This window comes from Populus nigra, chromosome 2 (assembly GCF_951802175.1).
Source record: "Populus nigra chromosome 2, ddPopNigr1.1, whole genome shotgun sequence".
NCBI classification, from domain to species: Eukaryota; Viridiplantae; Streptophyta; class Magnoliopsida; order Malpighiales; family Salicaceae; genus Populus; species Populus nigra.
In genome coordinates this window covers 48063124-48077335 of record NC_084853.1, presented here as the reverse complement: position 1 = coordinate 48077335, position 14212 = coordinate 48063124, and the positions used below count along the sequence as shown (strand labels likewise).

The window sequence follows — 14212 nt, the reverse complement described above, 5'->3', positions numbered from 1 at the left end:
GATCATGTTGTGCAATGGCCATCCCTACCCATTTCTTCATAATCTATTCGTTTAACCCTTCGAGAGTTCAGGAAGAGTATAATCTATCAGTATATAACAGGAATGATTCAAACTATCCACAGCCTTCTATCATATTTTATACCTAGTCAACTTGATTAGGTGGAACACAGAAAGATGGAGCCAGCTCGTTACTATATATAATGAGTGATTAATATAGTGATATCACTGCAAAATATTAAGTATTATTCTAAAATACGTGAGTTTCACTACGTGAGTTTAATTATTCATTCTTTCATCCATTACTATGGATGAGTTGTAGATTTCACGTTTTTTATCGATTTGGTCCTCAAACTTTTTGTTTCAATGATTTAGTCCTAATTGAATACCAAATGATTTTTATTTTTTATAAAAAAGTTGGATTGAAAGAATAGGAAATGAAATGAAAATGACATCAAACATGGGTGACGTGCCATAAGTTTCACAAAAGATGCACTTTAGTTCTTAAATTTTAAAAATCACACAAATTTAGACCACCAAAACAAATGATATTTGTGTCAAATTATTCCATTTGATGATAAGAGTTTATATTAGATGTTTTTTTACCTATAAAATTTATGAAAAAACATATCTGAGATCGGGTTAATTTTGATTTTTTGATACCATAAATAGGTTTATCACAATTCTATGATGTTTTATAGGTGTTTTGGGTCAAAAATAAATTGAAAAACATATTTTTTGGTAAAAAAAAATTAAACCCTAATTCTGGACAAATTAGACGACGCGTCATCATAATTATTTTCAAAAAACATTTCCCAATTATATGGGCCTGCCAGGGCAAGGCTGCGCACAGGCCCTAACAAAATGGACCAAGCGTAGCATTGCTTGACCTTTTCCTTTTTATTTCTAATTTTTTTTTCAATTAATGATTCTTTTTTATGGTTTTTTCTTTATTTTTTTAATTTATATTTAAATTAGTATGCTTTATATCTTTTATTTTGTTTGAAGAGTCTCTTTTGAATGACAATTACTTTTTAAGTTATACATTTAAATTTAAAGAGTTTTTCCTAATTCATCTATATTTGTTTTTATCTTTAGTATGGATGAATTTTATTTTTGAAAACAAAAAAAATATGTTCAGATATTATTTTTAATATGTGTAGCCCTGCATGATTTTTTTTCTCCTTTTATTTTATTGGATCAATTTAATTTGTGTTTTTATTTTTATTATTGTTTGCTTAAATAAAAAAATTATTTTAACAAACAAATTTAGCAAATACAACCAGGTAAATATCTCGTTTTTTAAAATTAAATATATTAATCTACATCCATCTCTTAATTTTTCAAGTTTTATTTTTAAGTATCATTGATGACTTTTATGTATTTATTCACACATATAATTCTCGATTTATTTGATTATATGTATGCATAAAAAATTTAATTTGAACTTAGATTTTTTGAACTATAGAAATACATTGAAAAAACTTGCATATATAATTTTTTTATAGGAAATAAAAATATCTGACCCGCAACCGAGCACGAGTCACATAACTAGTATTATAAAGATTACTTGAAACTTCGAGGACTCCTGAAATGGAGACACATTGATTTAGTGGTTACACTGTATTATTGTCTTGCACTTCGCTACGGGTCGAATTAATTTTTTTAATATAAAAAATATATATATAGGCATTGCTCATATTTTTTTATTAGAAAAGTTATTAAAAACCATGTGAGAATTAACCTGATGTGTCCTGATCAATTTAACTGGTCCAAAGACAACTTAGATGACCAATAAAAAACATAATTTGACTGAAAATAAATATTCAAAATGAGATTTGTTTTATAAATATTGAGACAACAACATATTGGATCGATTCAGGTCAACCTGGGTTAACCTGTCAATCAGCATGTCGAATCATGAGACCATAAAAACCTATAGAAAGTAAATCAAAAGAAACTATGAAGCTCAATTTCTAATAAATCCAATGTTAAAGAATGAAATTAAAAAAAAAACCTAAGTCAACCCAAGTTAATATACCAAACTCGAGAATTAGATCATGAGATCGGAATAACCTAATAGAAATAAAATTAGAATAAAATATAAAGTTCAATTTCCAATTAATCCAATGTTGAAATATAAGTTCAAAAAAAAAGATTTAATTAAAAAAATAACTTGAATCAATTAAGATTAACTCGCCAAACATATAACCTGAATCATGAAATGGAAATAACTTTATAAAAAGTAAATAAAAATAAATCATGTAACTTAATTCTCAATCAACTCGATATTAAAAGAAAAAAAACTAGAAAAAGGTAAAGGAAAATTCAAATCAACTGAATTAACTTTTCAAACCTACAGTTTGAATCATGAGATTAAATAACTTCATAAAAAAAATTATAAAAAATTACATAACTTAATCTCTAATAAATTAATATTAAAAGAAGAAATTAAAATTAAAAAAAAAAACAAAATGAAGAAAACAGATATTATTTCAATAAATAGTTTTTTGTCAGGAGAGTTCAGTAAAATCCTCTTTTTTAAAAAAAAAAAATTGTTAATATTAAATAAAGAAATTAAAATTTTAAAAAATAAGGAAGAAAAAATTATTTTTTTTTAATGTTAATATTAATAATGTTCATGGTAAGCCAGGCTCAACCATCGCTTAAGGCAAAGGATGCATGAAAAGAAAAAGGCTGCAATAGATATACAAGTATGGACTCATCCAGTCACCTAAAAATATGTGCAACACTCTAGAGGAAAGCAATCTGCAGCTAATATTTTTCTATAGCAAAATATGCTATCCAAATGGTGTTTACAAAAACTGTAGTTTATTAGAATGCCAAAAGGTAGAAAAGTGAAGAGAGAAATTAAGAGTTCTACAAAAGAAATTGATTGTATCATGTCTACCATTAAACAAAAATGGCCGATCAAGGCTTAAGAGACAGTGCCAACCCAAACTTGGGAGTATTCTGCAAGGCTTTGGTGTCAAAGGCACCAGAAATTGTCAGGAAGGACTTGGGCATGAGCTCATGTTGTACAAGAGCCCCCAGATTGCCATGGTTGTTGAGCTTTGCCTTCAGCAGTGTCTGTGGATCAACTACATATGAACATCCGACAGTTAATGTGTTCTCATTAGTAGAGAACCTACGACTCATCTCTCCCACCACAGCTCCTCCATTCAGCTGATTTAGGTTACGTAAATAGGAAAACCTTATTGAGTCTCCTTTGTCAGCCCTGCCAAAAGAAAAGAAAACACTTAACTGATATTGCCTTGTTTCAAGCTTGAAAATATCCTTGCCGTTGTTTCATGGTGTTTCCCTTTTATACTCCAACAAACTATTGAGTACTGATGCATCTTGGTGTAACAAATCTAAATTCCAAGGTATAAGATGTACCATGTAAGAATAGTAAAAGATAGATAAGAAAGCGAAAGCCATTTCATTAGCATACAGAAAGCCGAGAAAATCATTTCTCTTAATCTGTAAAATGTTGGGGAACAAGATTCCTTTATGGAACAATTTTGATTTTTGTGATTTGCACATCTTCATTTTCTCTCCACACGAAGTGTATCTCAAAATGTTCTTATTTTCTGTTAATGAACATAAAAATTGAGACTTACAGAATCACTGAAGCATTGGAATCTGGCTTTGTCAAGCTCACACCGGTGTTGTACTTTGCAAATTCACCAGAAGCTGTTATATAGGTTGCCTCTGCACCAAAAGCAATGCTAGGAGTACCGATTGCTGCTGAAAAATCAACAGTGGGGGACTTGTTCAGACCCAAAGCTCCAGTGAAACTAGCATGTTGATGTAGATATTGCACCTCAAACTGTGATAGAAAAGGACAGACAGCTTAATAATAATAAGCAATAAACATTTACGAGATCATGTTTACGTCCAATATAAACCATGTGAACTTTAGTACCTTGCCAGAGTTGTAATCAGGCAGTTTAATTGAAGCAATAGCTTTTGTGGATGGAAGAAAATCTGTGACACTGAGAGTTGTTACAATCTGTTATGTGAAACAGAGTATTGTTAGAAAAACGATATTGTGAAACTTGGATTTTGGAAAGAAACAGTGTGGGGGTTACATTTGATTCTGTTTCCAGTTTAACATCAAATTCAGCATTCTCGTATTTGTAACGTGCTCCCACGTCTCCAGAAGACAGGCCTCCTTTATTAGCCACATTTGAAGTAAGAGCCTGAAGATAAAAGATATAATATCATTGCTCTTTTACTCACAGAGAAAGGAAAAGACAAGGCCCAGTCAATTGTCATTTAACATTGGCAACGCATGGTAACACCTTGGAGACACACAAGTAAAACTATAAATTTGGGCGTTGGCACCAGCACGAATATGTGATTTGGAAAGAAAGATCTTCAACCAAACTTTAGGCAATCATTAAGAAGAAGAAGAAAAAAAAGTAAATGTTACTAAATATATTGTTCCAGAGTAATTCCCAGGATGGTTTTTGAACTTGCCTAATGCTAATTTGAAAGAGCATTCTGTCTCCTACAACGGAGGAAAAGGGCAGATGACATAGAACCATCAGATGATCCTATACATCAACAAGAAAACACAAGGCAGTATACCGATTTGCAGAAAACCTAATCCATTTTATGCACACAAACAACTACATTTTAGTGTCTGCCATCTTTATTTCACAGATATTTTCTGTTCATTATCATGCGAGATATTTCCAGTCACACAATCCATTAGATACTAAATCCTACAGTTACTCCTCTATGAAAAATAAATTTGACACTTTCTTTTATTTTTTAAAAAATATCATGCAAAATCTCAATGTTGCTGATTTATCAAGCTAGTTGGCTATTCCAAACGTGTTATATCAAGTTACCTTACGAGTTTACAAACTACATCCTTGGTCAGTTAGTTGCCATGCTAGAACAGCAGACAGTACATAGTCCCTGCAACTCATTACACAGCATTGACTCTCCTTGCTCGATTTAGCAAATCGTAAACATTTACTGCCTTGTGATGAACACTAAGCATAGCAGTACACAACAGCACTGACAAGCATATGACTACAAATGTAACACTACAATGAGATTAATCTTTAAAAAACGTGAATGTGATGAGATTAAACATCAATGAAAGCAGCACAATAATCGTGGTCCTAATCAAAGATACAAATCCAAGAACTTAGCGGAAACTAAATGAGTCGTGCAAGCATTCAACATACAGAGCTGGATCCAAGCAGCAAGAAAAAAAAACAATAATAGACTTCTAATGCTCGTCCAAGTTGAGAGATAAGATAAAAGATTGCAGAGGGATGAGAAAACGAACCACCCCAGAGAAACTAGAAGAATAGATTGTTATCTTCTGGTCGGGGCTGTAGTCCTTGTTGAGCAAATCTGCAGAACAGTACAATATAAGAAGCTTAATTTGAAAGAGAAAGAGGGGGGTGAGATCTACCTTTGGCTTTCTTGCCGAAATCAGAGAAAAGTCCAGGTCCCTTGCTCATGATTGCTGAGAAGCAGACAGGGAGAGGAGCGAATTGGGGAGGAAGAACGGAAATGAGAGGGGGTTTTGACGGGAGAAGACTGGGGTTTATAAGAGCCTGCTACGCCCACCAGACACTATATTTTTGTTTGGATTCTGCAATAAGCCAGGAGAAGGGGCCACTTCTTGCAAGCCTCCGATATTTTTGCTCTTGGGCCCCAAGAAAAGAAATAGAGAATGCAAATAAAACCAATGGGAATAGTAGGAGTAGCGGCTCGCAGAGGTGAGTACGGGTCTAAACTGATTGTTTCAAATTAAAATATTTAATTGGATTGAGTATTTAAAAAAAAATTAAACATTCAGTTTGATTCAATTTTACATTTTTAAGAACCAAATAATTTTATTTAAATTCATGGATTTTTTGGCTTGGCTATTTTTAATAGGTTTAAGTAAGTGTTTGAGAGTGTAATATTTTTTTTTTTTTAAAGAGTGTTTCATTTGAAAAAAGTATTAAATTGATGGTTTTTTTAGTATTTTTTATAATTTTGATATATTGATTTTGTAAATAAAAAAATTATTTTAATATATTTTTAAAATACATTTTACACCACAATATCAAATACATATTAATTTGATCAGTCTTTGTTTAAAATATTTTTAAATAAAAAATATTTTTAAAATATACTTTACATCACAATATCAAATACACATTTAATTTGATTAGTCTTCATTTTATTATGGGTTCATTCCTTGTTTGGTTTTATTTGGTTCTTTGATTCTAAAACTAAAATTAAATGGTATAAAAAAATAAAAAATATTTAAAATTGTTTAATAAATTTAGAAAATCATCTAACAACTATTTAGAATCATTGATTTTTAACTCCTCTAAGATGAGATTTCATTTGTTTGTGATTTTGGTCTATTTTAAAATATTTTTCATTTAAATATATTAAAATAATATATTTTTTATTATTTAAAATTTATTTGTAAATCAAAATAATTAAAAAACATAAAAACATTATTTAAAATTAAAAAATATGTTTTTTTAAAATCATACGTGTAACGTAATGCCATGTTCAATCAATCTAGACAATCAAGACTTGATCCCTACAATTGACAATGTTATTGAATTCATCATTATCAATATTTTTTAGGTGTCACAGTTAATCTAAATATAAATTATGATTATAAAATTATATATTATTTTAATATTTTATTTTCTAAAACACCAAGAGAATACACGAGTGTGTTTTATAAAATACAATAATAATTCAAAATTGCAAGAATTATCAAGCAATAAATTTTTGTTCCTTTTTAAAAAAATCAATCAACAAGTGAGGTCATAAAAGCATTTACAGTCAAAAGAAAAGCAATAAAATCGGAAAAGGCTAAAAGAAAATAAAAAAATAAATATCACAATGCGGTCAATGGACCCATTCAGGCAAGCCAGGCCTCTGATCTATTCTTTCAATAATTTTTTATAGTTTGAAGTGGGCCCATTAAGATTTTAGCAGAAACGAAACCAAAAGGCCCAAGCCCTCCCTGGAAATATCAGGCGGTCACCTTGCAACAATCTCAGTTGCTCATGAAAGTTGCATGTATCATATATATATATATATATATATATATATATATATATATATTATTTAAGATGAATATTGAAATTGTTGTTATAAGATTCAATCTGGTATAATTCAATGAAAAGATATTTTTCTTAATTAAAAATATATTATTTAAAAAAATTACAAAGTGGTTAGTTGTTGAAGTACATGGCTAATGATTCAGGCATGGCTACTAGCTTCCTCGTGTATTAAAATTCAAGGACACGTAAAAAAAATCATATTATCATGAGAAAAAAAAATCAAATAAGAGGTTTCCTGCTGGGTTTTTTTTGTGACCCAAATACACAAATAAATCAGACCGAAAAGCTAATTGCATAAAATATTAATTCACCAGTGACCTTAGGCCCTTAGGGAGACAAACAACGGGCAAGAGCTCCATTTTCAAGACAAACCCAGCGGAGTTTATGGTTGACCTGGCATGGCCTTGCCTGTATCGATGCTCCATGATTGATGGAAAGCTCGAGCGGTTAACGGAAGAATTTTCCCGAAATGCTTCTCTCAATCAACAGCACCTGAATACCTAGACGTGCCCTGTTAACAGTGCTCACTGTACCATAATAGTGACTAATAATTAACAATAATCAATACTAGCATTAATATTAAAGGTAATACGGCCCCTCATCGACCAGTTTTCAAAAAAAAAAAATGAAAATTGAAGGTGGGAGGGGGTCTCCCAGTCGAGGCACCAAGTTATTGGGGGGTATAATATCATTTCATGGATAATTAAGATGAATTATTTTGTTTAAAATGGAGTTGTTTTAATTTTTTAAAGTTCATCCAGTCATGTCAATTCTTTGGATCATCTAAGTTTAATCATATTAATATATAAAATAGTTTACAATAAAATTTAATTAAGATTGTAATTAGAATCACTAAATTGATATTGTTAAGATTATAAATTAACTCGTCAAAATTATATGATTTCGCGAGTTAAAATATATTTATTATGCATATGATAGCTTTAAAAACTTGAAACTATATTCAAGTCGTTTCGTCTCGTAAAAATCAAGTTAAATCATGATTTTATGATTGTTTTTACTGGTTCAATTGACACACACACACATACACACTACATCCTATCCTCTCTTAATCTCGGCCACTCCACAATCAACCACTGCATATAACTTTCACCTTCATATCTCTCAACTTGATGTTAAAAATGCTTTGTTGAATGGAGATATTTAAGAAGAAGTTTATATGGCACCCCCTTCTGGTGTTTTGTATGACTCCGAGCATGCTTGCAAGCTCAAGAAAGTGTTATATAATCTCAAACAATCATCTCGTGCTTGGTTTGAGAAATTTGTTATTATAATTTTTTTATTGGATTTGTTTTCTAATAGTCATGATTATGTTTTGTAGTTAAGTGCACAAAAGCAAGTTGTACGTTCTATCTTTATATATTGATGACATTATTATTACTGGTGATGACAATAATAATATTTTAGTTTTGAAAATATAGTTGGCTAGATAGTTTGAAGTGAATGATTTGAGTTCCCTATGATATTTCTTGGGTATTGAGGTAGCCTACTCACATAGAGATTATCTTATTTTTCATTTGAAATATGTTGCAGATATTTTTAAGTGAGTTAGACTTATTGATAATAAGATTGTAGATACTCCCTTTGAGATTAACACATAGTATTTTTCTTCTGATGATTTACCTTTGTTATATCCTACTTTATACCATACTATTGTTGAGAGGTTGTTATATCTCACTACTACTCGTTTAAATATTGCATATGTTGTTTATGTTTTAGTCAATTTGTTGCTTTTTTTTTACTACCATTAATTGGACAGTTGTTTTTTGTATTTGACGATATTTTCAAGGTACAGTCTTTTAGAGTCTTTTACTTCTCCCACCTCTTTATTGGAGCGGTGTACATACTTTGATGCCAACCATGACAGTGATTCCATATATCGCAAGAATATTACTGGTTTATGTATCTTTTTAGGAGCCTCTCTTATTTCTTGAAAGAATAAGAAACAATTTATTGTTTCTTAATCTTCAACCGAAATAGAATATTATATTATGACATCTACTAACAAAGAGATTGTTTGGTTACGTTAGTTACTTGCAAATATAAAAGTTTCCCTTTCTCACTTAATTCTTATATATCGTAACAACCATAGTTCTGTTCATATTGTTTGTAGCTTGTTTTTTCATGAATGAACTAAGCATATTGAAATCGATTGTCATTTTACTTGTCATCATCCCAAACGTGACATCATTATTCTGCATTTTGTTTCTTTTTATTTGTAGATTACATATTTCTCTACCAAGTAGCATTTTATTTCCTGTTTTTATTTTTTAATTGATAAACTCTTGATACTTGTAGTTGCTGCATCGTGAGTTTTAAGAAAGATGTTAAGAAATACATGGTTATTTTATTTTATTTTTTAAAGGTAAAATAATATTTCTCTTTTCTTTTCAGATTAGCCTGTATATAATCTTTTTGTATTTAGATTAAACTTATTCTCTTAGATTATTGTAATCATGTAGTGTTAATAAAACCTTAGCTTTCTCATTTTTTATTTTTGTATTTCTTTTTATTTTTTTGGATTGTTTAACAATAATCATGATCAATATCCACATCAATATTAAATATATGTTTGATATTGTAATATTTTTTACATTTACATTTATATTTGAAAATAGATTTAAAAAAACTATAAATCATATTCTTCCTTACTAAAATCCCAAGAGGGAGTCTGAGATAAAAATATAATGCATATTAAGTAATTAAATATTTTTAAATATATAATTTGAGCAAAATATATACCAATACCATATCACACGCGTACCACTGAGTCCGGGCTAGATGCAAAGGAAGAACAACAAACAAAACACTCAAAGTCAGCTCGACGTCCGAGAGCTTTATTACTCACCCAAAAAAACCGTCCGAAGAGCTTTATCGGAAAGCGAGCCTTCCATGCACGCGTTTAAAGAGTGATCTTTTGCACGTGCTCAGAGCTGACTAGGATTTGGTGTGGTCAAAAGTGTGCACGTGTCAGCCCACCTTCCAAGGACGCCCGCCCGCTTGTCCAGGTGTTATCATCTCTTCCACGCTCATAGTTATAACCTTCCCTCGTCTCTTAACTAACATAGCTCTCTCCACCGTCCCCAAACAAACCCCAGCCACCACTGACCCAACCCAACCCAAATATCCATTTCGGACCCAATCCCAATCCAACCCGAATTTATATACCAGAATTATAGCCATGGAGAAGGAGAATTCTGGGAGTTTCAACTATACGGGGAGGAGCTTCAGTAAATTGAGTGTTAATGACGATTCCTCAGCTTTCAGTGACTGTAACAGCGACAGATCAGGGGAGTTCCAAACGGCGTCGTCTCAAAATCGACTGTTATTACTAGCCTGCGCAGCGGAGAATCCCGATGATCTAATTCGCCAGCTGGTATCGGATCTCGAGTCCTGTTCGATTGACGAGCAAAAACAAGCAGCCATGGAGATCAGGCTCCTCGCCAAGAACAAACCAGAGGATCGCCTCAAAATCGCCAAAGCTGGTGCAATTAAGCCCTTAATTTCGCTAATTTCATCGTCTGATTCTCAGCTTCAAGAGTACGGTGTCACTGCGATTTTGAATCTGTCACTCTGTGACGAGAATAAAGAGTTGATAGCTTCATCAGGCGCGATCAAACCATTAGTTAGGGCTCTGAGAACCGGTACATCGACGGCGAAAGAAAACGCTGCGTGCGCTCTACTTCGTTTATCACAAATGGAAGAGAATAAAGTCGCAATCGGCCGGTCAGGAGCGATTCCATTGCTAGTAAACCTCCTCGAAACCGGAGCATTTCGAGGGAAAAAAGACGCAGCAACTGCTCTATATTCGTTATGTTCGGCCAAGGAAAATAAAATCAGGGCTGTCCAAGCTGGGATAATGAAACCACTGGTGGAATTAATGGCTGATTTTGGGTCTAACATGGTGGATAAGTCAGCGTTCGTTTTGAGCCTGTTGATTACGGTTCCTGAAGCTAAAACCGCTGTTGTTGAAGAAGCAGGGATTCCAGTTCTGGTAGAAATTATTGAAGTCGGGTCGCAGAGGCAAAAGGAGATCGCGGTGTCGATATTGTTGCAGATTTGTGAAGATAATCTAGTGTTTCGAGCTATGGTGGCTCGAGAAGGAGCGATTCCGGCGTTGGTGGCTTTGACACAGTCCGGCACCAATCGCGCCAAGCAGAAGGTGAGCCTAATTCTAAATTTCCGGTTGTTCAAGACCTCATGTCTGCTACTTCTGCTGCAACTGACGTGGCATGCTTGTTTTGGGAATCAATGTCGTTTTGTTGGTTATCTTTTTGAAGGTAGTACATCATTAGTTTGCCACGTCAGTCACTTCTTTAATTTCACTCTCCTTTTTAGAAAATGAAATTGGTTTTTATTTTCTCCTCGCTCACTTTTTTTTTTACATTTATCTTAAAATATTTAACTTTATTAGTTTGTTTATGTAGTTATTAGATCTGGTTTAGGTATTAGAATTTTGGATTAACTTTAAAACAATATTATATCATATTTTTAATTAAAATAATATTATTTTAGATAAAAAAAATAGAAGTTAACCTCATAATTAATTTCATGTTGTTAATGGAGTAGTAAAATTCTATTAATTATTTTATTGAGTTTATTTATAAAAAAACAAAGAAGAGAGAAAAAATTAAATAAAAACATGTTCATCTTAAAATATGTTTATTGACCTCATAGCATTAATTATTTTTATATAATATAAAATTTTTCTAATTATGGATGTGTGTTTGATTTAGAGGTATGATTGGTTTTTTTTTTAAGGTTCAATTTTTTTAAAGTATAAATTATATTTTATAAAAATAAAAACATATATATGTTATGTTTTTTTATGTGAATCCTATAAAATAAAACTAACCGCACTTTTATCACAAACATATTTTTAAAATAAAACTCAACCTCAATTAGGTTTTGAGCTTCGTTTTTATATTTTGAAATTAATTACGTTATTGCAATCAAATAAACAATATTTTGTCTGTCGTTGTCTTTATTTTTTCGCTTTGCATTATTGTTGATGGGTTTTGGTGTCGGTTTGTGCTGGATGATTATGGACAGGCGGAGACATTGATCGATCTTCTACGGCAACCAAGATCCAGTAACGCCGCCGCTGCCAGAACGTCAGAGGTGTCAGGATAAGTGTCGCAACCACATGCCCATATGTAATCATACGATCAAAAAATGCATAGTTTTAAAAAAGAAAAAAAAAAACTGTAAATATCTTTGTAACTCAGAGCTTGTAAAAAGTGTGATTAGTGGTCTGGGTCTGGTTACAGACTCGGGTTTTCCTTTGCGGATTTTAATATTGTTGTTTGAACTTTTGTGTCTCACCTAATTTATCATTGGATGGGTTGGACAATTGTTTTTATAATATAATAAAATATATTTAGGTTGTGAAGAAATATTTGATATTATTATTAAATTTAATGAATTAAATTAATACTAAAATTTCTTGATTTAATTTTTTTATTTAGCTCATATTTAAAATTAAATAATATAAGAATTAACTAGATATAATTTAATCAACTTTGTTTTTTTTCTTCAAAGGCAGCATGATTGATGGTAAAAATAAATAAATATAAAATTAAAAAAAATAATTGAGATTGAAATTAATTTGTATGAAAGTTGTTCAAGAGAACCCGACCGACTAAAAAAACTAGAAAATTAAATTGAGATAAAACATGATCAAATTAGTTATTGCTAATTTAAATTTAAAATTAAACTGGGTGTAAGTGACTTGATTGATTTAAAAGTAATCTAAAAAAATTAAAAATTAAATTGATAAGCTATCCTAATATAATTTAAATAACTTGACTTGTTTAAAAATAATTTAAAAAATTAAATAAATATTAAATTGATAAGAAAAAAAGATGAAATTGAAGGAAATTAAAAAAAGAGAGGATATGAACTGAAAAAAATAAAATAACAATCCATAGTTGCATGTCGAGAGGGAGAGTTACAGGAACTTTCGAAGAGTCGTTGGTCCTTCCTAATGAACCATTCCACGAGGAACTCGTGGTCGAGAGTCGTAAAGAAGCTTATGTTCAAATAAAAGTTGATCTTGGATTATCAAATCATCATGCGTGCGAATCTTCTATTTATTTCTAAGAGGATATAGTCACTATATCTAATAAATTTAAATTAAACGATTATAATTTAATGTATATGATGAAGATCAAATTAATATAAATACTTAAATATTTTACCTTCATCATCCAATTTAAATAATAAAATTTAAAGCGTAGTTCATCCTATTTGTTTAAAGATATAAAAAATATTAAAATCCTCAAGGCATCTTTTTGTTTGTTGAACGGCGAGCATCGAGTCTTTAGTTATGATCACGCCAGTCACGGTGTCTTTATCTGGGTCCCAAATTCGATGCCTTGATGGCTAGTACTATAACATCTTGTTTTTTCTTTTCTGAATTTTCTAATAACCATCATTTCTTTCTTTAAATTCTTCCGAGTGAATGTTACTCTTTTGAACTGGACACTTTTCAAGTTCATGAAGCTTCCTGTTTATTGGTTGGTCTTAGGCGTAACTAGTGCCTCATTTAGAAAGTTTATTTTACCCTCGTTTCACCCGATCTAGCCTATCTTGAAATTATGTTTTTCAAAAATATATTAAAATAATTTTTAATCTTAACTTTAATTTCAAAAGCATAAAAATATTCATTTAATATTTTTTCAAACTAAATACAATTAAAAATATATTAAACTAATAATTTTTCATATTTTTTTCAATTTAAAATAAAAAACACTTAAAAATAAGTATTTTAATATTCTTTCCAAACACAGAATAATTTGAAAAACATAAACTACCACAATGACAGGTGGACTATTAGTGTTGGTTCGAATAAAAAAAAACATTGTTTTTTTTGAAACACAGTTTTACACACTGTGCACGTAGTAGACAAACGGACGCGAGCTTGAGGTGAAGCTTGATTTATTCAACAGGTAAGAAAACTAGAGATGCCTCGGGCTATATTCTCAACTGAGAGATTTGTCTAATTCGAGAGGTTCAATTTTCCTTGCTGATGTCGACGGTTGAACTGACAAAGACCGGGGAAATGGAGGTATTACCGGAGTCAACAA

The 14212-nt window shown here is 31.0% G+C and overlaps 2 protein-coding genes across 3 annotated transcripts; one reads left to right on the top strand and one right to left on the bottom strand.

Annotated features, from left to right (window-relative positions):
- Positions 1 to 2752: 2752 nt before the first annotated feature.
- On the bottom strand, positions 2753 to 5623 carry LOC133681893 (mitochondrial outer membrane protein porin 2-like). The gene is made up of 6 exons (XM_062105079.1): positions 5438 to 5623; positions 5309 to 5376; positions 4092 to 4202; positions 3926 to 4012; positions 3621 to 3829; positions 2753 to 3235 (listed from the first exon to the last, which is right to left on the bottom strand). Exons 1-6 carry the CDS (start codon positions 5484 to 5486, stop codon positions 2929 to 2931), a joined length of 831 nt encoding a protein of 276 aa, XP_061961063.1. The 5' UTR covers positions 5487 to 5623; the 3' UTR covers positions 2753 to 2928.
- Positions 5624 to 9949: 4326 nt separating this feature from the next.
- On the top strand, positions 9950 to 12520 carry LOC133681792 (U-box domain-containing protein 4-like). 2 transcript variants are annotated; one of them, XM_062104940.1, is made up of 2 exons: positions 9950 to 11404; positions 12177 to 12520. In XM_062104940.1, exons 1-2 carry the CDS (start codon positions 10306 to 10308, stop codon positions 12218 to 12220), a joined length of 1143 nt encoding a protein of 380 aa, XP_061960924.1. In that variant the 5' UTR covers positions 9950 to 10305; the 3' UTR covers positions 12221 to 12520. The 2 variants fall into 2 exon arrangements, with proteins under 2 accessions (XP_061960924.1, XP_061960925.1); XM_062104941.1 differs by having other exon boundaries at positions 10007 to 11286.
- The last annotated feature ends 1692 nt before the right edge of the window (positions 12521 to 14212 follow it).